Source organism: Telopea speciosissima, chromosome 5 (assembly GCF_018873765.1).
Source record: "Telopea speciosissima isolate NSW1024214 ecotype Mountain lineage chromosome 5, Tspe_v1, whole genome shotgun sequence".
Classification (NCBI taxonomy): Eukaryota; Viridiplantae; Streptophyta; class Magnoliopsida; order Proteales; family Proteaceae; genus Telopea; species Telopea speciosissima.
Genome location: NC_057920.1, coordinates 28,006,563 through 28,034,096, shown reverse-complemented (window position 1 = coordinate 28,034,096; position 27,534 = coordinate 28,006,563). Strand labels below are relative to the sequence as shown.

Here is a 27,534-nt window from a genome sequence, read left to right as displayed (position 1 = left end):
GAGAAGTGGCCAATATATAACCAAGTGGAGTACAGAAAGAGAAGTCCAGATCTTGAGGCTTCGGCCTGAGCTAGATTTTGGCATAGAGAAGTCCAATTCCTTGAGGCGTTGGCCAATATAAGTCTTGGCAAGAGAAGTCTGGATCTTGAGGCTTTGGCCAAGGATGGATTTTGGCACAGAGAGGTGTACATATCCACTAAGGGGATTGTGGTCAGCTAAAAGAAATAAATTGCTATAATGCAAACTGAAATGAGAGTTAGGAGAATAACATAAAAAGAAATGATATGAAATAATAACAATATTGGTTGAAAGAAAGAGAATGAGTTTATTGCTATATATCAATTTGCAAATGATTGTTGTATATATTGATATATGCTATCCTATTGTTATGCGATGATTGTAGCATGGTTGAGTTTGATTACTCACTGGGCTTATTAAGCTCACTCCTTAATGTTTACCATTACAAATGAGGGAAGACAAGAGACAGGCAAAGGCATTTCCTTGTCAGATGAGGCGTATGGGATTCATAAATTTCTTACTTTTTTATGCTGAACTTATATTCAACGTTTGTAAATGATCATAGAGGATTGTAATTAATGGAAATGTTACAGTACATTTCAGTTTCTTTTCAAGGAAGGATGTAAATATTTTGGTGTGCTACCTATGAGTAGCCACACATGAACAGAGAAGTTTATGAGAATGTTTAGAGCCATCAGATCCATTTTTCTTTTGTAGTTAGTTAATACTCTGATGTTTTGTTTTGCTTTTATTTTGAATGCTTTATTTTCCGCTTATTACTGTTAGAGTAGAGTTTTCCTTGTGTGAATTCCTAGCCAGGTCTGGTCTCGTGAGCCCAGCTAGGCTTTTAATTTGGGGTTGTCACAGGAATAGGATCACGAATAAGTAAGGTTATGAGCACCACAAACTTCACGTATCTACTTCAATCTCTAGATATCTATTAGGTTTCTCCACTGGAGAGTTCACATCACAAATCCTTGGGAGATGATGGATTCCCAAAGAGAAATAGCGCAATTGCAAATAAATGGATTGAGAGGCAAGACTGAGAATGAGAGACCTAGATATCAACTTAGGGTTGGGGGGTTGTTGATACATGTGTATATATAGTCCCTCCCATTAATAGAATCATAGTAGGAATACAAAAAGGGAAGGTCACATAAATTGGGCGACCCTCTCTACCCTAGCGGGTTGTTGCCCACGTGGCTGCCCTCCACGAGTGGGCGCCCGGACCGGATCTAGCCCAGTTTGGTTATGGTACAATTGAGAAGTAAGAGGGAATCAAACTTGGGTTTGCTCATCTCCACTTGACCCCAAGGACATTGGACCTACTATATATTCATCCAAACTCTCTGGCTATGTTTGGTTATGAAATGAAAAAAAAAAAAAAAACATAATAAGACAAAAACCATGATGACATAATGATTGATTTATGTGTGTGTGTGTGTGTCTCTCTCTCTCTCTTCAGATTAAAAAAAAATGAATTTTTTATTTTCTTCTCTTGGCAACCAAACATAACCTCAAAGAACCCGCAAGCCATGAATGAAAACCACAAACTTGGCTCTTGAGTCTAAAGCTTGTACCTGTGTACCTGTGGGAATCCGTGCTAGGGCGCCTTGGTATTCTGGCATTCAACAATAGCCATCATGGTTTCAAGAATCAAGAATTGAATCAGTGAATCGGTCAATTCAGGTCGAAATTGATCGTAACTAATCTTGATTCTGGCCAATTCACGCTTAAAACCCTAAAATTACTGCATTTTTTTTTATCTAAGAGCTTATTCTAGGGTTCTTTGGACCGACTCCAATTTCATCTCTTAAAACCTTGATAGACATCATCATTCTATTTCTTATTACAATTACAATTTGAGTGAGGTACAATACAACGAAATTATTTAATAGGAAAGTGTGAGACAAGTGGCAATTATTTTTCTTTTTTCTTTCGACTGTTTTCTGGCTACACATGGCCATCGACGGACCTATCCCGGTGGCCCATGAAGCTTAACCCACTTCCCCTATTGGTGGCAGGAATGCTGAGGGGAGTGATTCATTACACTCGTAGGTTAGTCTCTTTTTAGGAGGACAAGTACGTGATAGTGCAAACGCAATACCTTACATAGAACCAATGGTAATTGACAGAAAGAAGATGGCTCACTACAACTTGGAGGATTTATCCAAGGAAAAGGATAGGTGGGAGTCAGCTCTGGTGGGGTATATCTTCGGACCTAGACCCTCATTTGCGACCATTAGGCGGTTCGTACAGGAGAAATGGTCTCATATTGTCGAAGTGGAGGTTTTTGGCCTAGAAAGCAATATCTTCATCTTTGATTTTCAAGCAACTGAATTGAGTCGTCAAATTCTTGACAAGGGACCATGGACGTGGGGGGCTTGCCCATTGATCTTACGTCCTTGATCGCTGGACATTTCTCTGGTCAAGGAGGAGAGTCAATTTCCTTTATCGGTGAGACTCTATGGTCTAAACCTCCATTTTTGGGAAGTAGGACACTCAGTAAGATCAGCAGTGTTCTCGGTCAGCCCATATACGCAAACAGGAGAACATCTCAACGACTCTCTTTTGCCGATCAAGGCGGAGGACGACCTACCATCTTCCATTCCTATCGTTCTTTATGATGGCTCGACCATAGAGCAGAAGGTGGAATACAATTGGGCGTCGCCAATCTGTAGTTCATGCAAAGTCTTCGGCCATGGGGAGCAATCATGTCCAATTATTGTTGTTGAGAGTGTTACCAAGCCTTCCCCACAATGCCAAGATGTAAAAATGGAAGATAGCCAAGGGTGGACTTTGGCTAGACGTCGTGCTAAGAGGAAAAGACCACTACTAGTGGAGACAGACTCCGACACTCTTACCATACCTATGGCGACCTTCGGCATAAGGGCTCATTCGAATTGCCTCCAAACTTCAATCACTAAGGATGGTGGAAGTTCAACGTCCAAGCTGGTGGCTGACGTGGTAATGGAAGTGCTAAGGAAACTATAGAAACTTCTCATGCCCCATGTAGCTATGCAGTTTCACCCACTAAAGATACAACCCCGCCAATCAAGGATCCTATCTCCACCCCTAAGGATCCTTCCCCCACTTCCTCCATACACACCAACTCCATGAAAATCTCAAACCATTCTGTGTGTGCCCTGGCTCAATCCATCAACGATCATGTTGTTAGATATCCCTCCATTGTTGCGGCAGCTGGCCAACGGAATCGCTTTTCAATTTTGCAATCTGACCAATTTGGGAATGATACTTTGGAAGATGAGAGCACTCTCATTGCAATGAGGGAACGAGATAGAAGTCTGGTTCAAAGCAACCCTTTGCATAGCTCCAATACCCAAACCTCTTTGATCAAGTTCGCGGCATGGAACACTAGGGGTATCAATGACCCTAGTAAACGAAGGACCGTCATTAAGGGTGTCAATTGGGACAGTTCTCAATATTTGGGATGGGTCCGTATTGTTACCGGTACTAAAGGTGCCAATCCCAGTACCGTCCTATTTAGTAAATGGGACCAAACCTAGGTCCTGGTCTCGATTATTAATGGGACGGGACAGTACTGATTCCTAAACGGTTCTAGGCCTGGTAAAAAAGGGAGAAATTTAATGGTTCGATTACTAGAAATCAACTTAGAATACGAAACCAAGATGAACTCATGGTTTTACTTCTTCAAACTATCTAAGATCACATGTAAGCTAATCAAAACAACGTCGAAGAATTACTGATGATGAAATAAACAAGCCCCATTATATGGTTTTATTGCCATCACTAAATGATATTGTAGAAATAAAACTGAAGGTCTATTAGTTGAAACCTATATAAGAAAAAATACCACTCAAATACATCAAACTACAACCATAAAGCTTCAACACAAGAACATGAAATGTACCCTTTGAAAGGGTGCTAATTGTTTTAGTACCTCACCGGTATTTCGGTACTAATGCCATTGGGAATCTTGTCTCAGAACCGTCCCGTCCCATTTATTATTCAGTACCAAAATCAGATCCCAACACCGTCCCATTTATTAATGGGACGGTTCGGTACCAGGTTTTAGCGGGACGATTCTGGGACAGTTCTTGGTTCTGGTCCCAAATTGACACCCTTGGCCGTCATGGACTAGGCCATGATTAATCAACTCTCTCTGTTCTGCTAGGTGGAAACCCGTGTGAAACCAAACAATTTTATTAGCACTCTTCGAATTTTAGTAAAAGATGGAACTTGATGAACATATTTATATGTGAATTTAAGCATTTATATTCTTGTATTTTCATGCTTAAACAGAGCTACTTGAGATGTTTTTATGTGTTTTCAAGTTTTAGGTCCATTCATGAAAGAGAAGCCCAAATTATTGTAAGAAGCCTTTGTGGAGCTGAAATGCAAGGAATCAAATTTTAAAAAAGCCCATGTCCATAGGCCCAAGAATTAATTTCATATATGGGCTGGACCATTGGGCCATGAAGACCCAAGCAAGCAAATTCAAAATTCAATAGGGACAGCCCATATTCCCATCGAAAATGCCAAGGGGTATTTTTATCCAAGTGCATTGTTGATGACATCTAGCATTTTCAGTTGTGGAGTAGAGCCCAAGTCAAAGCAAGCTACTCAAATCTTGGAAAATTGGAAAGATTTTCTTGGTGATTTGATTGAAATCTTCTATTTTTTAAGTTGTGGATCCAATCTCCACCTCCCTTTCTATTCTTGGATAAAAGTCTCAATCTCTCTCTCTCTCTCTCTCTCTCTCTCTCTCTCTCTCTTTTCTTTAAAAAAAAATCAAATTTAAGATTTCTTGGCCAAAAAACATTGACCAAGGGAATCTCTCCCTTGGTTGGCCCAATTTTGCAAGGGGGATTGGGGGTTGTGTTTATACATAGGGGGTCTTCTCCCCCTTGGAAATTCATTCATTCTCTCTTTAGTCTTTTGTATTAGCATTCTTTCTCTTGTTTTCTCTTTTCTAGTTTCTTTGTCTAAAGCTTAGAGCTTTGATATAATTTTGTTTTTTTCATTCCTAGATCTAATGTAATTTAGGATTTTTAATCATCATCCCCTTCTTACATTGGTGTAATTCAAGTTGTTGATTCAAATTTAAGGCTGAAAATTTCTCTTAAGTGGTTCAAGTTCAAGTTCTACACAAGCTAAGTTCTTTAATCTTCTGATTTTATTTTTATAGTTTAGTTTTAATGTTTTCTTCATCAACCCGCTCTCCTTCCATCGATTTTCCTATGACCAACTAAACCCTCAACTCTTGGGGTAGGATGAAGCCATGAGGGAAGGATGAGTTGATGATTTGCATGCTTGTGTATTAATGAACATGTTCATTGTCTGGGCTTACAATTGTTAACCACCGCATTGTGCATGTCATCCTAATGGACTATATGCAATACTGCCGCCGTAACCATTATGACACCATTCATGTTCATGATTTTTAAGATCTAATTATGTATTGAATGTGTACTACTCATAGGATATGTTAGCCCTTTTCGCCGCATTTCCTATAAACCTAGACCATGATATATGCAATGCTTTAATGTGTTGATCACTAACTTACCCTAACCTTGTGGTGGATTCCATCCCTAAAAGCCTATCTCAATTTGAATCTACCCATCTCATTCTCTTACTTTTTGTGTTAATTCTGTTTGCCCTAGTTTAACATGGTTTCTTAATTTGATAGTTGATCTTGGTATTTTTCTTAGTTTAAGTTTAGAGATATAAATTGTTTGTAATTTGCCTAAATGCAGAGTAAAGATTTAAGCAACCCGACCTCCCTGAGTTCAACCCGTAGCTATAGCTGATACTATGCACTTGCGATTACTTTTCTTATCAAACAGAACTATTGTAACAATTAAGTTGTGTCTAAAGCCGATCATTTTGGGTGCTCGAGGATGAGAATGTTTTAAAGGTCCAGCCGTTGCTGACGACTTCTCAACTGACACATTCAGGTCACTATTAAACACTCAACAAATCTTAAACATCTCATTTATCTATGGTGGGAATTTTGCTCTAGATAGGGAAGCACTTTGGATAGATAGCAGAGAGCTACGTACCTCTACCTCACACCCATGGGCTCTACTCAGAGATTTCAATCCAATCGAATCTCCGTGTGAAAAATAGGGCAGTAGACCAGGGACTTCGTGAATGATACAACCTTTTGTAGATTGTTTGGCGTATGTAGACCTTAAATGGTCTGGCTGTCAGTTTTCTTGGACCAACCAAGCGTCTGGGGTGGAGCGCATTGCATCTAAGATTGATCATGTTCCTATTGATCCTTGTTGGAGGGACAACTTCCCATCATCCTTTGCTTATTGTCATAATCCAAGGTTGTCTGACCATAGCCCAGTGGTCGTCTCCTTGGGTTTGCCGCCTCAAACGAGAGGTAAGCAATTTTATTTCTACAATCACTGGGTTGATCATGATGACTTTTGACCTCTCCTACATGATGTTTGGAACCAGCAGGTAAGTGGCAACCCCATGCATGTACTCCTTTATAAGTTAAAAGCTCTCAAGCTTAAATTTAGGGGTGGAGTAGAGCTGCATATTATAAATTGGACAAACAAATTTCTGTTGTTAGTCATGATGTGCATCGCCTCCAGTCTGCTCTTCAAACTAACATCTAGATACTGATGTCTTACATCGTGAAAAGGCCATGGTCTCTCACCTTCGAAGATTAATGAATGCAAGAGAATCTGAGCTGTGGCAAAGGGCTCATGTCAAGTGGTTGTGTCACAGCGACAATTATTCTAAGTTTTTCCACAGTTCTTTGAAGACTCAGAGAGCTCGAAACCAGATCACCATTGTTCAATCTATGGCGGGCAATTGGTTGACTGATGAAAATGAGATCAGACTAGAAGTTGCTTGGTTCTTTGAAGAAGCTTATATGGGTACCCCATAGGTTATTTGCACTCCCTTTGATCTCCCTATTGACAGATCAATGGACAATGTAGAATCAGAGTGTCTTGCACATGATTTCTCGGTTGATGAAATCAAACCCATGGTCTTTGCATCAAACGATCACAATGCTCCAGGTACCGATGGGTATTGGGCTTATTTCTTTAAGAAAACGTGGGAAATAACTGGTGGGATGTTTGTGTTGCAATTCTTGATTTTTTCAGGAACAAAGGTTACTAGAGCAACTTAAATTATCCAAGTTGACCTTAATTCCAAAAGGGGATTCACAGAACACCTTCCATGACTACTGACCTATTGCGGTAAGTCCATTTATTTATCGATTTATTGCTAAACTTCTTGCCAATAGAATCAAGAAGTGTATGCACAAACTAGTGGGTTGCTACCAATCGGCATTCATGGAAGGGAAGCAAATAACATATAATATTCTACTATGTCAAGAGTTACTTCATGATTATCATTGCAACAGAGGTATGATTTTACCACTAAATTAGACCTGATCGAGGAAGGCTTATGACTCTATCTAGTGGAGTTTTCTATTTACCCTCTTCTTGCGGTTGAATTTTCCCCCTCGTTTTATAGCCTGGATTTCTCGATGTATTACTGATCCAAACTACGTTGTATTTCTCAATGCTGCACAATCACCCAAGTTTTCTGCGAATAGAGGGTTGAGACAAGAATGCCCAATGTCTCCCTTCTTATTTAATATTGTCCTTCAGGTTTTCACTGATTCTCTTGCATATGCAGCTAAAAATGGCCTTTTTTCTTATCACCAATTTTGTAGCAAACCTGAAATCACATCGGTTTGTCTCGTCGATGATCTCTGTGTTTGGGAAAGCAACAGTTAGCAATGCCCTCATCATCAACCACTGTAAGTCAAGTATTTTCTTTACTAATTGTCCTTTGGAGGTGGAGTCCTATTTCAATAATCCTCTAGGAATCCCCACGGCTAATATACCCATTAAATACCTGGGTGTTCCTTTGCCTTCTAAATCTCTCAAGCCTCATGATTATGTGGGTCTTATTGCCAAAGTGGAAAGAAGTGTCTTCTTGAAGAGTCAAGTCCTTATCCTATGCTGGTAGATTAACCCTTCTACAATCCATTGTCATGGGCAACATTGCTTATTGGTTGAATATCTTCCATATTCCCCGGCATATTCTCAGCAAATTAGAAAATATAATGGCAAAGTTCTTATGGTGGGGGAACTCGAATAAGGGTGCATACAAGATTTCTTGGAAATCGATATGCAAAGCCTAAGGACAAGGGTGGGCTTGCCCTATGCCATCTGACTGAGTGGGAATACAGCTGCTTTGATGCGGCAGATATATATATGGAACATTGCCTCTAAGTCCATGAATTGTTGGGTTCACTTTGTCAAACACAGGTGGTTACAGAAGCACTCCATTTGGTCACTTTCGATCCCAACTCAGTGCACGACGACCTTCAATTCAAGGCGATCTTAAGAACTCGTGATGTTACAACGAAGTGCATCAGATATCTACTCAAAAAGAAGGTGAAGGATGTAAGGGTATTTATGTAATATCCCTTCATATGTTCTAATATAATCCTACTTGTATTAATGCTCAGGCTATGAGGGGTAATCTAGTAATTAGCCCATCTGACCTAAACCCTAGTTTTCCTATAAATACTAGCTGGAGGCAGCAGTCTGGGTAATCCATTACATTAATTTTGTTTCCCTCTTTGATCGGCTTTTGGTGATCGGATCCACAGTTTTTGTCCAATCAAGCTTTTTGTCTTCGATTCACTGCTCTCCTCGCATTGACTACAAAGGCTAAAGTAAATAAGTTTAAGTGCCCATTAACGTTCTGGATTTTAAGAGATAAGTCTTCGTTTTTCTCTTCAAAGGTATTCTCTTATAACCCTTGTTTTTTATTGATTGATTTCAAAAACAAATAAAGAAAAGTGAAGTCTGCAATCATCTTTTTGTCTCTATTCACAAGGAAAGCTTTGAATTTTAAAAGAAGACAAAAGAGTGAAAAAGCATTGTTGATTTGATTGATTGTAAAAAATAAAAAATAAAAAAGAGAAAGGGGGTTTTGCAAAATACGATGGCAGAAAGTATACTTTTTTTATTTGATTTATCAAACCCTTTTTTGGGTTCGGTCACTATTTGCGGGCTGCGACCAGTGCCAGCCGTCAAGGATCAGCAGTCAATGACCCGTACCAGCCAGCACTAGCGTACACACCGCGAGTGTCGACGCCGCTGCACCGCTACCATCCTTTCCTCCGCCGTCTAAATCCAGGGTTCTCCATCTCAGGTGTGATTGTTCCTTGGAGCATTTATTTTTAATTGAATTTTTTCCTTAAGCATATAAACAAATCACATAACAATGGAGAAACATGTTGTTCCAATTGAGATGATCAAATTGGAAAGCTTTAGTGGCTCTAAGTTCAGTTCTTGAAAAAAGAGGACTCAGTTTGGACTAAAGTACCTCAATATTTTCTACACTATGGTAAATACTTTTTCTGATTATACGGGCCTAACTGAAACCCAATGGATAAGTGATGAGGACTTTTGCAAAGACTACTTATTGAACTGCCTGTCAGATAGGCTGGTAGAGACCTATAGTAAATATGAGACTACAAAAGAGATTTGGAAAAACCTAGAAGCCCAATTCAAAAAGGAGGAGGACCTATCAAAGACTCACTTGGTTGACAAGTTTATGGATTTCAAGTTTCAAGAAGACAAGGAAATCACTCCTCAAGTTATAGACTTTGAGAACTTGAGAACAAAACTGAACTAAAAAAATATCTCTGTTGTTGATGCATTCTTAGTGGGTGTAATTATTTTTAAGTTACCATCTACCTGGCATTCCTTTAAAACTGAGATGCATAGGAAGAAAACACAAGTGGGGCTGGATGATCTCAAATGGTTCATTAGAATCGAAGATGAGAACAGAGTCAGGAATAACTTGGAGATGGTGAAACAACAACAGGCATCTGCCAATTTAGTTTCACAACCCAAGAAAAATCCTAGGCAGTCCAAACCACATAAGAAAGAACCCCAACAGTTGGAGGCCAAAAAGACTAACTTTAAAAAGAAAGGCAAGTGCCGCAACTGTAGAAAGTGGGGTCACTATGCATCTGAGTGTAGGGGTCCTAAGAAAGGGAACACTGACACACCACAGAAGAAAATTCACATGTTAGTGGACAAGACTGAGCCTACTAACTTTGTTGCCATAGTTGGCAAGGGTAAGGAGTTGGCCAGTACATCTTCAGATTGGTGGTTAGATTCTGGAGCAACTTGTCATGTTTGCAATAACAAGAACTTGCTCACTGATGTTGTTCAAGTAGCAGAGACTGTCACTGTTGCAAATGGAGACGTCGTGGAAGTGATTCAACAAGGGACAGCGAACTTGGTTCTTTCATCAGGTAAAATATTAACTTTGAAAAATATTAAAATATTTCCTGATTTTGAAAAGAATTTAATTTCAATGGAAATTTTGCTTGATGTTGGCATGTCTATTACTTTTAGTAGTGGTCGAGTAACACTATCTGTTAACTCCTTTTATTTTGGATGTGCTTATAATTTGAATGGTATGTTTATGTTGAGTTTAGCTAATGAGATAATAAACTAGGTTAACCATATTTCACTTGATCCCAAAATACTATACTGTAGGTTAGGACATGTGAACTATAGGAAAATACTCAAACTAGCTAAAACTCATGATTTATCATTAGACACTTTAATTAGATTTAACAGATGTGAAGTGTGTGCTCAAACTAAAATAACTAGAAAATCTTTCAGACCGGTTTCTAGGAGCACTCAACTTCTTGAACTTATACATTCTGACATTTATGACTTTAAAAGCTACACAACTAAAGGAGATCGAAAGTATTTGATAACACTTATAGACAATTTTTTTAGATATTGTCATTTATACCTGTTAAAATTTAAAGATGAAGCATTTGAGAATTTTAAAATTTTCAAGAATAAGGTAGAAAATCAGTTGAACTTGAAAATTAAAAGATTTAGAAGTGATAGGGGAGGTGAATACAAATTGACAGAGTTCAATAAATTCTGTGCCTCTGTGAGCATAATCCTTAAAACTACTGCTCATTACTCACTTCAATCACATGGCATAGCTGAAAGAAAGAACTGGACGTTAACAGAGATGTTAAACTCCATGTTATTGACAGCTGGCATGCCCTCTTGCTATTGGGGAGAAGCAGTGTTGACTGCAAATCACATTCTAAATAGACTACCACATTCAAAATTGACTTTTACACCATATGAACTATGGCATAACCATTCCTGTAGATATGACACTCTTAAGGTTTGGGGTTGTATAGCTTATGTTAGGATACAAGACCCTAGAAGACCTAAGGTGGGAACTAGAACTAAACACTTGTGTGTATGTAAGTTGTGCAGAAGACAGTGCTGTAGATCGATTTTTAGATCTATCAACCAATGTGGTGATAGAATCTAAGGATGCTATATTCTTTGAAGATAAATTCCTCAGAGATAAAGGCCTGGCCTTGCCTGATCTGACAGAAATGGTTATAGAATCACCCATGGATAATGAACCAATTGTTTCTGATACTCAACCCACAATGGTTACTGAATCAGAATCTAGAAGAGTATCTACTAGAGATAGAGTACCCAAGAATTTTGGAGAGAATTTTGTGACCTACCATCTAGAGGCCGATCCATCCACCTATAAGGAAGCGATAAGATCTAGGGACTCACTGCTATAGAAAGAAGCCATTGACGAGGAAATGAGCTCTTTAATGCAGAATGAGATCTGACACCTTGTTGATCTGCCTAAAGGGGGCCAAGACAATAGGGTATAAGTGGGTACTGAAGAAGAAGCTTAATCCGGATGAGTCTATAGCCAGGTATAAAGCTCGGTTAGTAACTAAGGGCTATACCCAGGTGAGAATGATAGATTATTTTGACATCTACTCCCCGATCTATCATTTGGCAATGATAAGAATTCTTCTTGCCAGAGCATCTATTGAGCACTATGTTGTACATCAAATGGATGTAAAAACGGCTTTCTTAAATAAAGACATAACAGAAAAAATCTATATGAACTAACCTGAAGGGTTTGTCATGAAAGGTTCTGAAACAAGAGTTTGTAAATTAAATAAATCTCTCTATAGTCTTAAATAAGCACCTAAATTGTGGCATGAGAAGTTTGACAAGACAATAAAAAGTCTTGGTTTTCAAACCAGCAACTCGGATAAGTGCCTTTATTTTTTGTCTGAGTCAAACAAGGTCACGATTATTTGTTTGTATGTAGACAACATGATGATTCTAGGTTCTGATCTTTCTGTAGTGAGTGACATTAAAAAAATCTTGTCCAAAGAATTCAACATGAAAGATCTTGGTGTGGTAGACACCATTCTTGGAATGAGAGTAAGCTTCAGTGAGCAAGAGATCACCATTAGTCAGTCTCATTACATTGAGAGGCTACTTTCTAATTGGGGATACAGTGATTGTCAATCGATTGATACACCCTATGACTATAACAAATGGTTGAAACCTAACACAGGTGACACCGTTAATCAGTTAGAATATTTTAAACTGATTGATAGTCTCATGTATGTAATGAGTTGCACTAGACCAGACATAGCCTTTACGGTAGGCATGCTGAGTCGTTTCACTAGTAATCCTAGAAAAGAGCATTGGGATGCCCTGACAAGGCTGATGAGATACCTTAAGGGTACTCTAAGCTATGCTCTATGCTATACTGGACATCCTTCAACTTTGGAAGGATATTCTGATGCATCTTGGTGCTCAGATCTGGGAGACAGCAAATCCACCAGTGGTTATGTATTTACACTAGGAGGAGTAGTTGTAGCATGAAAATCCAAGAGACAGACTGGTATTGTTCTGTCATCTATGGAATCGGACTTTATGCTCTAGCTTCTGCAGGAGATGAAGTAGAGTGGATAAAGGATCTGATCATGGATATTCCATTGAGGAGTTTTAAGTTAAACTCTATATTTATATTCTGTGATAATCAAGCAACAAAGACAATAGTGAATAACTCACTCTTTAATGGTAAGAGGAGACACATCAGGCTGAATCATGCTGAATTATCGAACAGAACAAGAGATTATCACTTTGATTGATGTGAGATCAAAGGATAATACGACAGATGCCCTTACAAAGGGATTGAACAAAGATCGAGCATTCAAAACTACGGGGGAGATGGGGTTAAAGACCATTTAGTCATGTCTTAACCTAACCCAGTGTTATTTTGAATTATTCGAATCTCATCTAGCATTGGAAAGCATTCGGGACAGTTTACATGTTTCAGATAACTTAGTTAGGTTACTAAGTATGGGGGTTTGTGAATCCATTCCAAACTTGATGGTGTAGCAAATTCTTCATGTGAAGTTTCCTTACTTTGTTATTCCACAAAGGAATATGGAAAATGTTTGATATGTTTCAATGATATTGTGCTAGTCTTTATGTCATTTCAAATTTGATGACATGTCTTTCATAGTATGGTGTACCGTTCCAGGTTTGATGATACAACATAAATCTATGACTGATATAACGAACACAATATTTCAAATGGAAACATGATATGGTCCTTGTGATAAAGACTATATAAGATCGAGTTCTTGTAAAGAAACTTGATGATGATGCTTATTGGTTTTTTACTTATCTTCAGCCATATATGGAATGTACTAAGTTCTTATTGTTGAACTAGATACTATTGTACAAATGATTGAATTCATATTATCTTATGAAATTCATATTTGACGAATTACAGAGAATGACGAAGATGGAGGAGAACAGTTGAACCTGGATCTCGATGAGGATGACTTACTTGATGAGTAAAGTCACATAGATTGTAAGGACTTTTTCTTTTGACTATTTCTTTTGGTTTATCCACTTGCATGTGGAACTTCGGATTTATTATTGGGTTTAGTTTTGACTTAAAACCCTAGTTTTATTTCTTGAAGTTTATTTACTTGATTTATTGGATTGTTGATATTCAACTTATTCAATTTATATTGATTCAATTACTGATTGAACAATGGTTTTCTATACATGTGTGGTGGATATATGTAGAACATAGGAGGAGATTGTAAGGGAATTTATGTAATATCCCTTCATATGTTTTAACATAATCCTACTTGTATTAATGCTCAGGCTGTGAGGGGCAATCTAGTAATTAACCCATCTGACCTAAACCTTAGTTTTCCTATAAAAACTAGCTGGAGGCAGCAGTCTGGGTATTCCAAACTCGATACTCAGGGTATAATGCTTTAAGCAACCTTGTGCTTAAACCCTAAACCCTAACAAAGGAACCATGCTATGGTTTGATCCATGGTTACCAAGTGGTCCAATCTGTTACTCAGGTGCATTGATTGCTGACGCTCTTGGTCAGTTTACCTTCGATCATGTTGATGTGTTGCATATAGACGACGGATCATATGGGATACCTCTGTCGTGGATCCAGTGATTACTGAACGATTAGAAGAGATATCCAGCACCAGAATACATACTAAACTTTAGGAAGATTTAGCGGTTTGGAGTCACTTCAAATTGCTAATTCTCCCTTAAAATGGCTTGGGAGATAGTGTGCGAAGCTAGAAATAAAGTTCAATGGTCTGATCTTATCTGGTTTCCATCTACTCAACCTCGTTTCTCTTTCATAGTTTGGTTGGCCTTTCATCAAAGATTAACCACGTACTCAATGCAGATTGTCTTATTGGGGCATCAACATCGACACCACCTATCTTCTATGCCATAATTCTCCAGAGACGAGATAGATCATTTGTTTTTCCAATTAATATTGTTCCTTCTCTTCGGTGGTCTGGAAAGGGGTCTTACAGTTGAGTGGATATTCCAAAACTCCATTGAATTCATGGGACATAGGAAATTTATGGTCGCTACGGTGTACAGGCAGGCTATGGGGTGAACGCAACAATATGATTTTCTTATTACATCATAAGGAAAGGAAAAAGCCTATCAGTATTCTCCATTAGATTGATTGTTCACCACACTCGGGCATGATACTCTGATAAACAACATACTCAGGTGCCTGACACCAGCAGTAATATATAATTAGGAGCTTCTTTGATCGTTGGAAATATTCCAGGTTTCTTACCATCATCGCATCCCAACAACATATATACTTGGGCATGTCCTCCTCTGGGATATATAGGTTGCAATCATTGTGATGGTTCCATTGGACATGATTCTTCTGGGGATGCAATTTTTGCTCTGACAATATTGTGCTTGTTGAATTATTGGCAATAAAAAAAAAAAAGGTCTTTTGAAGGCAAAATCCTTGAATCTCTCTCAGATTTAAGTGAGATCAGACTCCTTAGTTGAGGTTCAAATGATCTGTAGGCGCTTTTAAATTCCATGGCACTCTATTGGATTATTATATTCTCCATTTCCCCCAAGTTCCTCTAATAGGGGGCAAAAATGACCACCCAACCTCCTATTAGCAGGAATTGAGGAAATGGACCTGGCAACAAATGGAGCACATAATTTTCCACTCTATTGGCTTGGTGGATGATATTCTTGAGTTGAGGAACTGCTTTCGGAGCTATCTCTTCATGTAATCATGTGAGAGAGATTAATAGTTGTGTAAATTTCCTAATGGGATTCCTACAGTCTATCCATGAGATCCAGTTATGTACAGACAGTTTCTCCCACTGGCTCTTTCCAATGTTATAAGGGCCGACACCAATGGGAAACAGTAAATTCATTTTTTCATTCCCTTATTAATTTAATTCTCTCCTATTCTCCAAAACGCTTCTCCTATTCTCCAAAATGCTAAACAAACCTTGAAAGTAGAGTTCTCCAAAGTTTTTCCCTTTTTCTGGTGAAAAAAAAAAATTTTGCATTAAACAAAAACTAGGAAGAACCAAGGATCAATGTTACAAGCAGACATCCTATCCCATTGTTTTGGTTCGTCTAGTCTTATTGGCTAGATCATGAGCAGGCCTAACAAATTCACTCAGTTATGTTTGCCTCATCAAAAAGATCAAACAAGTACCGACTATTGAATACAAGACCATGAATTAATAAAAGTTCACTCTTTCAAGTCGATGCACAACAGCAGTTGAGGCAGTTCACACCTCTACGTGCTTGATGCCCTGTTCTGTCAACTCTTCAAGGAAGTCCTTTCTCAATAATTTTTCCTTTTTGCTTCAGCAGTGGTTTCTTTTTTCTTTTTTTTTTTTTGGGTAGAAAGAAATTTATTCATTTGAACATAACAAACTCATAGTTGCCGAGACATACGAATCAGTCAACCACGGACTGGAATAAGGCCAAATTATCGTACAAGTCAACCACAAGACTTTCCTAGTTAGGAAATTTGCAGTCTTGTTCAACTCCATAGAAACAATTTAAAACTTACAATCACGGAAGTAACTGGACAAATATAAAATACCCTCAATCACAGATTGAATCGATACAATGACAGTATCAGTTGCTCTTGAAACATAAGACCAGAGTTCTTTGCAATCTATTTCCAAAATAATCCACTCCATGTTGTCTGATAGTGCCTCTAGAATTCCACTTCAGATAGTCATAGTTTCACCAAGTACAACACAAAAGAACGAGGCTGGTTCAGATTTGCCCAACCGACTTCATGTTATCCTTATTGAAACAATTGACCCATTTGTTAATCAGGTTTACCACTCAATATGGGTTTGAATTGCATACGTGTTAATAACCTGGTTTCTTTCATGCCAAATGAAGTAAAGAACTATCGATCCTATTGAAATGATGTGTATGACATCTTGATGCGGCTTAAGATAACAAATCCACATGGTTGACATCTTGATGAATACCTGCCTCCATCTTGTATGGTTGTTAAGAGTGGAGTACACTTGAGAGATATAGAGCTTAAATATTTGACTAATAATTTCAGTATTCCCAAAACCCAACCTATAACTTTCAAAGATATTAGTGTGTCCAGACTGATTAAAAGAGCGAAGGTGAGAGAGAGGAAGAGCTCTTAGTTCTCTAGCAAAGTAGAAGTTCAGATTCAAGGCTTGGTTGGAACAACTAGGTTCCCATTACGTTGTTTCAATTAATTTACAGTAGACCATATCTTTTCTTCCTCAGTCGGTCTGATTCATCGCCTAGCACATACAGAACTCTACTACGCACGTGAAACATATTCATGTGGTATCTTCTCCATTGGGTTAAAAGTACAAGCCAACTTGTACACAACCCCTTGGATCAAAATCTGAGAGAAACAATTGTGTCCTCTAGATGATTATCTACACTACACTCTTGACTAAATAAGAAATGTCCCAAGGGCAACAAATCCTATGGGCAGAATTCAAAGGAATGCTTTAAAATACATAATTACTTCAAACAGTGAAGAAAGAAATGGGAAGCCTGGTACCTCCAAGCTCTTAAAATGACAACAATCATCTTGTGGCAGATCAGATAGGACCCAAATTTTATAAACAGGTATACCCCTAGATCCCCTACTATGTCATGTTTCAGCACTATCGGAGTTCTCCACGTGGCAAACCAGAGCTTTGAAAATCCTGGGCTGTGGTAGAGTACCATGTTGTCGGAATATACCATAACCGTGCATGAATATACATGAGATGCAAGCCAATACATGGGAGGGTATTTTGATTGAAATGGCTATTCAAGACCATGACTTTTTTTTTCAAAAAAAAAAAAAAAAAATAGAACAAAAGCTGCCACTGATAAATATGGAAAACTTTGAACTATGTATACATTTTCATGTTCCTCAAATTCCATGTACAAATTCTACCAACAAAAAAAAAATTCCATGTACACACTAACGCTAAAAAAATACAGTTTGGTACAGAAACACTTTCAAATATCTAACAATAACAAGGAAACACATGATGTCAGTTGAAATCACATCCAACTGATCCCTGGCTCCAACCATGTGCTTGTTTAATGGTAGTCTCACTAGATCACAATCAGGCAAAGACGTCTCATAGATCACAAATATAGTGAATTCGAGAACATAATACCTCGCCGAAGGCTCGCACTGGCAGCAGCAAACTTGTTCTCCAAATCAACCTCTCCCACTGCATGAGCAGCAGCACACAACTAAAAACACCAAAAACAAGGAATTACAACAATGTATGACAGATTGTTAGGTAAAAAATTCCAAAACTAAATTATTAAGATTTACACAATGCATAATAAGTATGAAACGCCAATCAATTGGCCCTCAAGCAGTTAAGCAGTTAAGCAGTTAAAGTGTTTTTCTTTTTTCTCCCTTGGTGAGGTTGGGCACCCAAATTCCCAGTTACCTGGTTCAAAAACTCATCAAGCCTTCTAGCAAGTCGTATGATACTACCCTCAAAGATATCAGTCATTTCTATAATCTCTGCAAAAGTGGCATCCTGAAACAGGGAATAGAAGAAACAATTTGTCAAAGTTACATAGTAGAATATCATGAACCACTTGGAATAGAAGAAACATTAGCTCTCGGATTAACTGAGTTCACAAAGAACCATGATATTGATCAAAAGAACCACTTAATTTCTTATGGGGAAAGTTTTCATACACAGCTGTGTAAGCCGTGAATGTGAGCGGGTGGGAGTTTCTAAGCATTAATTAATGGGTGGGGGTTTATGACTTTTCCAACTCTTTGTGAGAGGGGACACGACCGTTCATGCTTACGCGGCCGTGTATGAAAACTTCCCCCATTTCTTATTTACAGCAAAAGCAAATGATATCACTAACCTTCGACCAACAGTAGATCACATCCATCAAGAATGGTCTTACTGTTGAATCCACATACTCATCAACGTTTACCTCCAATTTGCATTCACGTTGTATCTGCAGCCATATGCAGCAAGATCAAACTGCTTCACAAAAACAATGTGCAAACTCAAACAAATAAAACAGTACATTACTCACTTCTGCTATTCTTCTCGCACTGTCCTGGAGTTGCTGTAATGGTTTTGCAAGTTCGGTTCTCAAATGTATTTGTTCGTTTGATTTATCCCCAGGAATGAAGCAGCTAGCAAGAGCAGCAACTTGGTGATGATCAAGATCATTAAACGTACCTATGCAACGATTCAACCAGAAATCATATAGACATCTAGTGAGTCAGTGACAATATACTCCACATAATAATAATAATAATAAAAGTGGATGGCATATTATTCACCATTGAACATCAGTTCAGTAACAAGGAGTTCATCTCCTGTGTCTATCAAGCAAGCAGCACGCCCCTTTAATTGAACAACACCATCAGCATCAATATGGCCAAGCTTCTTCAAAACCCGCGAACGGTTCTTGAGCTCATCACGGAATTTTTGAAGCTACAGAAACCATTGTATGCGATTAAATAACAAATAATTGAAATGCAGCATGATAGAATTTCCACTGAAACTTTCCAAACAACATCAGCCACATAATAACATTTCTACAAAAGATAAAAGATTAAGGAACCAGGGGGGGGAGGGTGGTGTTGGCTACACGAATAGCAAAATGAAGATTCAAGACTACCCCCACCCCGGAGATTACCAGGGCTCAAATCAACCAAGCCAGACAAATATACATGGTTGCACCATAATGTTCTTGGGCCAATTTTCTGGCCAGGTCTCAAAACACTTGGATGTATTTTGCATGAAGGCAGGATAGTATTATTTCTTCTCCCTGTCTTAGCAAGAGTGTGCCTCTCCATATTTCATAGACACATCAGGACCATTGGATCCTATAATGAAAATATTGAATACCTGGGAGTCCCGCATCTTAGATTTGAGTGTTTGAATCTCATGATTCACCTCTGCTTTCCTTTGGAAACACTTGACCTGTTGCTCATCTTGAGACTGCAAAGCAGATATTTTACCAAATTGCATCAAGCTCATGCAAGTTGTTCTAATAGACAAATATATTCAAAGAGCACAGATATATAGATGCTTCATATTGATTTTGATCAACATTTCAAACCTTATGCATTGGGTGGGCAAATAACCGCTGTTCCAATTCCTCTATTTTATTGACCAACTCAACAAACTCAGGGTCCTCAATTCCCATATCCTGCCAAATAGTTAAAATTTAGAATAGAGCAAAACTTAAAATCTCAAAATTTGCTGGTTTAGCTATCTACTCTGTGCCCACAGCAGGCAAAGATCTTAGATTAAGCATAGTGAAGAGAATGACATGTTCTTTTCTTTGATGAGAAGTTACTACATGGGGTTGACCAAAAGAGAGATTTCTGAACAGAGAATAGTTCCTGAATAATCTGACACATTATACATATATCTAATCCATTAGCAACGATCACCATCCATCATGACTTGCCATGCGGCAGAAACGGGTAAGCACATTCACAAAGGATGAACATCCATCTCATTGGCAGAGGTTCACAAAAGGTAGAGGAAGTGCCTCAAAAGCTAGTCGAAAGTGACAATTACAAAAATGCACTAGATTCACATAAGCATTTTTCCATTTTATGAAAATTTGGGTTCTCTTCATAACTGCCTCCCCTTCTCTTTCTGCACTGGAACTCAATCCGTGAAATATATGACACCCCTCTTCTCACAGGGACCAACCCTCATCTATCCATGTCTGTGACACAGCATGGAAACGTGCATCATGATTATACAAACATCGAAAGGCCAAGGCCATCAAACCAAATCTCAAACAGAATTTAGCCTCGCACATATGATTTTAGGGAATTAATAAATGTATATTCCAGAGATAAATGTTGTTCAAGACCAAGATTCAAAATTTATTCAAGATCCTCTAACCAACTGAGCTGCCCTAGCAACAACCGTAAGTTTGAATCATCCCATCAATACCCATTCTTCTCCTAATCCTCCCAACCTCCCCAAAACCCTAATTTTCCTACCCATCTCCCAAAATTCTTAACAAACCATTCAGCTAACAACACCTTCATATAATTGGATCGAGTATTCTCCTCCCCAATTGGAAAACTCAAACCAAACTGTTTTCCCATTACCCCATTCAAACCACAACATCCCACCTAATTCTGGAGATCATCCCATTACCCAAATTCTTCACAGACCAATCCAACCATCAGAAACACACCATACCTGAATCGAATTTCATTCCCTATATTAGGAATAATCGATCCAAATCCTAGCCCCAAATTCCCATCCTAAAACCCTAGATCCCCCTCTTTTTCTCTTTTTCAAAAACCCGAAACCCGTAAACCTAACCTGCTGCCATTCTAGTTTACACACTTCCGCCCATCAAAACATCTCAGACCTACCCTGATAGACTCCCCTACACCTGCCTAGCATAACCAACACCTCAAACCCTAATCCTAAGTTCACCAAAAACCCTATTTTGACCTAGCCGATTCACCTGTTCATAACAGATCCTGGTTTACTGGCTCCTAGTTGGTCCTCTACCAACAGATCCTGGACTACATTAGTCTATTTTACTGGTACGGATTCCTTCTGTTTATTTTTAGTTGTGGTAGAACTTAGAAGTTTGATATTGGACTAAATACCTCAGTTCTTGTGTAGGCAATTGTTGCATTGAAGAAGGGTGCACATCTGTCAATAGTGTGGTCTACAATTCTGCTCTTTTAGACTATATACAGTGCAGTCATTACTCAATACTCATTAGAATGCTATCAGCTGGAATTTATTGTTCTGCTTTTTGCTTCATTTTTTTTTTTCATTTTGCCATTTCTTATATTCTCTGTTTCTTACTCTCCCTTCTCTGCTATCATGTGTGGGTGCTGCTAGTTTATTGCTACACATTTACTTCAGTCTTACAATTGAACTGAAGTTTTTAGTTAATTAGTTTTTACTGCTAGTTAGTTTATCATAATCAAAGTTTGTTGTTAAATGTGAACAATTGGTCAGTTCTTCGCTTCTGCTATTGTTTAGCCATTGGATTTTGGATGTATGAGTTTGTTGTGAAATGTGAACTTGGATATATTTAATTCTGTTTCTTAATTATTTACATGATTTGTACATGTAGTTCAGTTTCTTAATTATATGCTATTATGCCCTTAGTATATTGATTTTCGATGAATATGTTTTTTTATATCGGAGGGTGGGTATCAGGATTCAGACATCTAATCCCCTTGCACTCAACTGGTTTGGCATAGGGGGTTGCTGGGGGTAAGCACCCTCAAGTCAAAATGGGGGAAGCTTTCCTGGGATCCAGCAAGGAAGGTTTCAACTTCGATAGAAGACAATCTCAAGTTATTGTCTGTAAGCTTTGATAAAAATAAATGTATAACATCTTGACAGAACCTATACTTTTCCTATAGTTTGTTCATTATTTGTTGGTTTTCTTATATTAAGTCATTACTAGCAATAATTATAACATATTGTATTAATGTGGCTTATATGTTGATTCTTGATGTAGCTTAAATGTTGATTCTTGATGTAGCATATAAGCAGAATTATGTCATTGCTATACTAGATATAATGGATGGGGTGACTAGGCACCTCGACAACTATGCACAAGAATACTAGATAACTCGAGTTTAGTGGCAACACTATAAATAGCGCAAAGTTCAATATCCTTTACAAAAGGACAAATAGGCTCAATGGCAGCATAATAGTTAACTCCAAAAGAGAAGGGCCAATCTGTATTTTAAATGGGAAAGGCCTATTCTGATATTTAAAAGGGAGTGAGGATGTAAAGAAACAAGGATTGAAACTGAGGGACTTAGATGTATATAACAGGAATTATATTGTTAATAACATATAGAAGAACTTCCTCATGATGGGAGACGAGGGAGGCGGTAAGCTGATGTTGTTCCCAAAGGGAGAACTCCCTCACACGATCACGGTTAAAGCTAAAATGTTAGGGTATGGTTGCCAACCCAATTCCCTCTTGAATGCAACAACTAGTCGCCCCAAAAAGAAATCGAAGAAGGAATATCTAAAAGCGGAAACAGAACCTGGCTGTGAGCAAGACCAAGTCTGAGATTCAAGTTGTGTCTCACAGCCCACACAAGTACTGGACTCCAGATTTCATAAATTAGGTCGCCCCTACAGTAGATACTAACACAGAAACTTAGGGGTTGAAAGGATTACAGTTGAAAGGAGATCGATAAGAACAAATGGGCTGCAAGTGCCGCCCAGGAAGAAAAAAGAAAGAACTGAAGAAATAATTGAAGGAAAAAGAAAACAGTGCACCTGAGATGGAGAAGTATAGTTGTCAAGGCGTTGCCTAGGCATCTTGGCATTCAGGCGCCTTGGTCTCCTTGTTGGTGCTGCCTTGCCTTCAGGCCCCACTCCAATTGCAACGAAGGAAGAAGGTGATGCGGATCCAGGATTCGACAACCCGGCTCAGATTGCTTACGGGCCCACCCAAGTGTTAGATAACTCAAAACATAAGCACAAGTGGCAAAACAGTAAATATTCGAAGTTTATAAGTGCAATGGCAGAATGGAATGTCAGTATCGTAATTAAAGGAGATCTTAAAGGGTAAATAAGGTAAACTAGAAGAGAAGACAAAATTGAGATTACTATTTAAAGAATAAGGGTAAAGTAGGAATTAAAATGAATTAAGAACAAGTTAGAATAATGAAGAAAAGGAAGGGGCAATACTGGAACTGAAGGAGTAAAATACGAAGAGTAAAAGGAATCGTGGAGAGGGTTTGGGGGTTGTCTTCAACCTCTAGAATAAACCAGAGGCGGAAAGCCCAAACACGATGGGAGTTGGATCTTCCTACACAGCACTCTGATGGGACCCAGATTTTGGGAGAATGTCACTCTACTTCAGTCCTATGAAAATCAAGTAACAATCTGGTGAAACAGTACTCGATGAATCAAATTAACCCCCCGAAGTTGCTCCTGGTGGCAAAGGTGAAAACAGACCGGCAACTGGTTTACTTGCTCACAACAGAGGACTTGGGGGAAGAAACTCCAGGGTTCCGATCGCCTATGAAAGCCCTACCTTCAACAAAGATATTGGACCAAACAGTGGTGCAGACAAAGATGACTGCTGCCAAGATCGATTCTGGTATAATGTAAGGTAAAGAAAGGGGCCACGGATGGAGGGTTTTATGGAGAGAAAAAGTTGCAAATGAAGGAGGATGAAGGGAAAGATTGTGACGAAGGAAGGCTGACTTACTTGGTGATTTCGGCGGGTGTAGTTGATGAGTTGAACTTGATAATGTAGAGAAAATCAGATAATTGTAGACAACTAGAGTCCCACTAGTGCCTCACCTTAGGAGTCTCACACTCTCACCTAGGCCACTTGATAACTCACAAGCACTCTCAAAGAGAAGAAGACTTAGTCTTTTGTTTTCAAAATCTGGAATGGCTATAGCAGCCTCCACGAATTCTATTTAAATGGGAGGAAGAGCACAAAATGTCTCTTGGGTACATGCATCACAATAAATGGACTGATGGTCTTCCCAAACTAAGTGGAGTTCCCACACCTAGAAAACAATTCCCCATACATAGAAACTTTCCTCAAATAAACTTAGAAACTTGTTCCAAGACTTAGGAACAACACAAAAGAAAATAATAAATTGTTCTAGGGGGCTGAAAAGTCACAAGACTTTTTGTTGCCTTGTGGACCAGAAGTTGGCAGTCCCAAGGGTCCACAATTGGACTGGTTGACCCCCAAAATAAAATCAGTTCCTACTAGACCCAAGTGGGAACTTGGGCTGGAACTTTGTCTTGGGCTGGGCCTTGAGCTTAGGCTGGACTGTGGGCTTGGACTGGGCCTTCAACCGAGAATACTTCTTGGCAAAATAGTGATCAGGCCTTCTTGATGCTGGGCTGGTCGCTGGACCAGCAGGATGCTCTGCATCAACCCTCCCTGGTTGAGAAACATTCGACCCCGAATGTAAAAGTGACACGTATTGGTCATAAAGATCCTAACCGATGCTCTTGAAATCATCTGCATGAATCCATGTGAGATCTGTTGTTGGGTGACCCTTCCATATGATAAGAAATTGATGATAACATCCACTATTGTATGTCATAACATATTTGTCATCCACAACATCTTCAATGTGTTCTTTGGGAAGAGCTTTAAATTGTGGAAGACGAAAAGAATGCTCGGGGTCAACTTCATTGGTATTGTTCATATTCTGTGGTAGCTCAAGAACATAGGTGATCGGGCCAACTTTCTTTAAGACTTTGAAGGGACCCATCTTGCAAGGGCTCAACTTGTGGGTGGTTCCAGGAGTAGTCCTCTCAACAGGAATACAAACCATAACCATATCTCCTGGATTAAATGTGACTAGGCGACGATGCTTATTGGCAGTGGCAGCATAAGTATCATTACTAAGAGCAATTCTTCGTCAGACAGCAGCTTGCACTTCAGTGATATGATGAAGGAATTCATCTGCCTCAATGCGGAGAAGGATCCTACTAGAGGCCAAGCAACTAGATCAAAAGGGGCTGCTGGTTCAAATGGGCAGAACTGATGTAAATTAGGACAATTCTAGGGTTATGGTGAGAGTAATGAGCCAACTCTTATATGGTAATGATAGGCAAGTTTTAGGGAGTTTAATAAGCTAGGTTTGATTAGATTTAGATAAGAATTTGGAATTTCAGAAATTAGGGTCAGGGTTTTGGGTTTTGGATTTTAGAATTTAGGTCGAAATTAGGGCTTGAGATGGGAATTTGGGGCAGGGCTTCTGGCCAAGTGCTAGGAGCAATGAGAAGGGTGTTCGGTTGTAATATGGTGTAATTTTGATGGCTGAATTGGGCTATGCAGAATTTAGGGTTTTTTTGGATTTTATATGGATGAGGGGATCTTAGGGTTTGAATGAGAATTAGGGGCAGAACTCACAGTCGAGTGTGAGGGGTAAGGAGAAAGGACTGTGGTTGAATTTTGGATGAAAACTGATGAAGGATGAATAAAAACTAAACTCTTCCTTCATAAATCGTGGAAGGGAATGAATAAAAATCAAAAGCTAATAACTTCAAGCAATAAAATGACCTAATTGTCCCTAACAACTTAAAATAAAAGACTTAAATCACTTAAATTGAACCAGTGGTTCAACCGGTTCAATTCAATAAAACACTAAAACATGAAAATAAACTAAGTATAGAACCTACTAAATGTAAACCTAAGCTACGGCTCCAATCTAAGCCTACTTTCATGGCTATTTCTTCTTTTTCTTCTTCCTTCGGGTGTAAACACTTGGTACTGCATCACGTGCATGGGAGGGAAGCAGGACCAAGTCAATAGGTCGGTTGGGCTGAACTCCAAGCACAATTTCAAAGGGAGTACAACCGGTAGTTCGGTTTACCGAACTATTGAAAGCAAACTCAGCAATATCAAGAATGGAAGTCCACGTCTTCTCATAGTCTCTCACCAAACAACACAAGAGAATGCCCAAACTTCAATTGATAACCTCAGTTTGTCCATCAGTTTGCAGATGGAATGCCATTGAAAACTTTAATTTGGTATTGGTCTTTAACCAAAGGATCTTCCAGAAATAGCTCATAAACTTGACATCTTGATCCGAAACAATAGACTCAGGTAGTCCATGAAGGCGAACAACCTCTTTGAAGAAAAGTGTAGCAATGTGTCGTGCATCAGAGGTCTTGCGGCATGGGATAAAATGTGCCATTTTGGAGAAACAATCAACAACCACAAATATAAAATCATGCTTGTCTCGAGTAGGGGGGAAAACCGATCACAAATCCATAGTTATATGAACGCACGGTGCATGTGGAATGGGCAACGGGAAGTACAACCTGGTATTTTGCTTAGTTCCTTTCGCCAGTTAACAAGCACAACATTGTTTAATCACATGCTCAACATCCTTAAGAAGGTGAGGCCAATAGTAGCGATCAGCTACTTGTAGGAGAGTCTTATCACACCCAAAATGGCCACCTAATCCTCCTCCATGTAATTCCCGAATAAGGTGTTGCCTTAGGGAAGATGCATGAATACATAAACGAGTGCCCATAAACAAATAACCATCATGCAGTGAGTATTTGGGATCATTCCCACCTTGCTGTAAATTTGTATAGACTTTGGAAAAGTCTTTGTCTATAGGGTACTCAGTCTTGATGTGGTCAATATTCATGGCATAGGCTGAAAAAGTATTAAGCACCAATACTTTTCGGCTAAGTGCATCAGCCACAACATTCTCCTTGCCTGCCTTGTATTTGAGAGCAAAGACAAACTCTTGCAAATACGCTACCCACTTGGCATGTTTCTGACTTACCGACTTTTGTGAATGTAAATGCTTGAGGGCCTCATGGTCAGTAAATAAGATGAATTCTTTGCCAATCAAATAATGGCGCCAATGCTTCAAGACTTGGACTACAGCATATAACTCCAAAACATAAGTGGAATAACGCCATTTGGCATCGTTGAGTTTCTCACTATAGAATACAATTGGGTGTCCAACCTGCATAAGAACGCCACCAATACCACTATGGGAAGCATCAATAGATACTTCAAAAATAATGTCAAAATTGGGGAATCGTAGGACAGGTACCTCTTTCATACACTTCTTGATTTGAATGAGGGCATTAGTTGCAACAGGTGTCCACTCAAATTTTCCTTTGCCTTAGAGACATTCTGTGATAGACTGATAGGAGCCATATTGGTGTTGAATCCTTTGATGAAGTGTCGATAAAAAGAGGCCAAGCCATGGAAACTCCAAACTTCAATGATGATCTTTGAAATTGGCCAATCAACGATGCTTTGAACCTTCTCTAAATCAGCTTCGATGCCT

The 27,534-nt window shown here is 38.9% G+C and overlaps 1 protein-coding gene across 3 annotated transcripts in view; it reads right to left on the bottom strand.

The window, feature by feature from the left end:
• Nucleotides 1-676: 676 nt before the first annotated feature.
• LOC122661470 (DExH-box ATP-dependent RNA helicase DExH10) overlaps nucleotides 677-27,534 on the bottom strand; it is a 47,836-nt gene continuing 20,978 nt past the window's right edge. The window contains exons 10-18 of one of the 3 annotated variants that reach the window (XM_043856864.1): nucleotides 19,830-19,919; nucleotides 19,616-19,708; nucleotides 19,045-19,198; nucleotides 18,792-18,940; nucleotides 18,615-18,710; nucleotides 18,179-18,271; nucleotides 17,837-17,972; nucleotides 13,701-13,707; nucleotides 677-689 (exon numbers count right to left, since the gene is read on the bottom strand). In XM_043856864.1, the coding sequence (XP_043712799.1) occupies nucleotides 17,862-17,972; nucleotides 18,179-18,271; nucleotides 18,615-18,710; nucleotides 18,792-18,940; nucleotides 19,045-19,198; nucleotides 19,616-19,708; nucleotides 19,830-19,919 (786 nt within the window). In that variant the 3' untranslated portion in view covers nucleotides 677-689; nucleotides 13,701-13,707; nucleotides 17,837-17,861. Of the gene's footprint in view, nucleotides 690-13,700; nucleotides 13,708-17,606; nucleotides 17,973-18,178; nucleotides 18,272-18,614; nucleotides 18,711-18,791; nucleotides 18,941-19,044; nucleotides 19,199-19,615; nucleotides 19,709-19,829; nucleotides 19,920-27,534 lie in introns of those variants that run through there. The other 2 variants (XM_043856863.1, XM_043856865.1) reach the window with 2 other exon arrangements.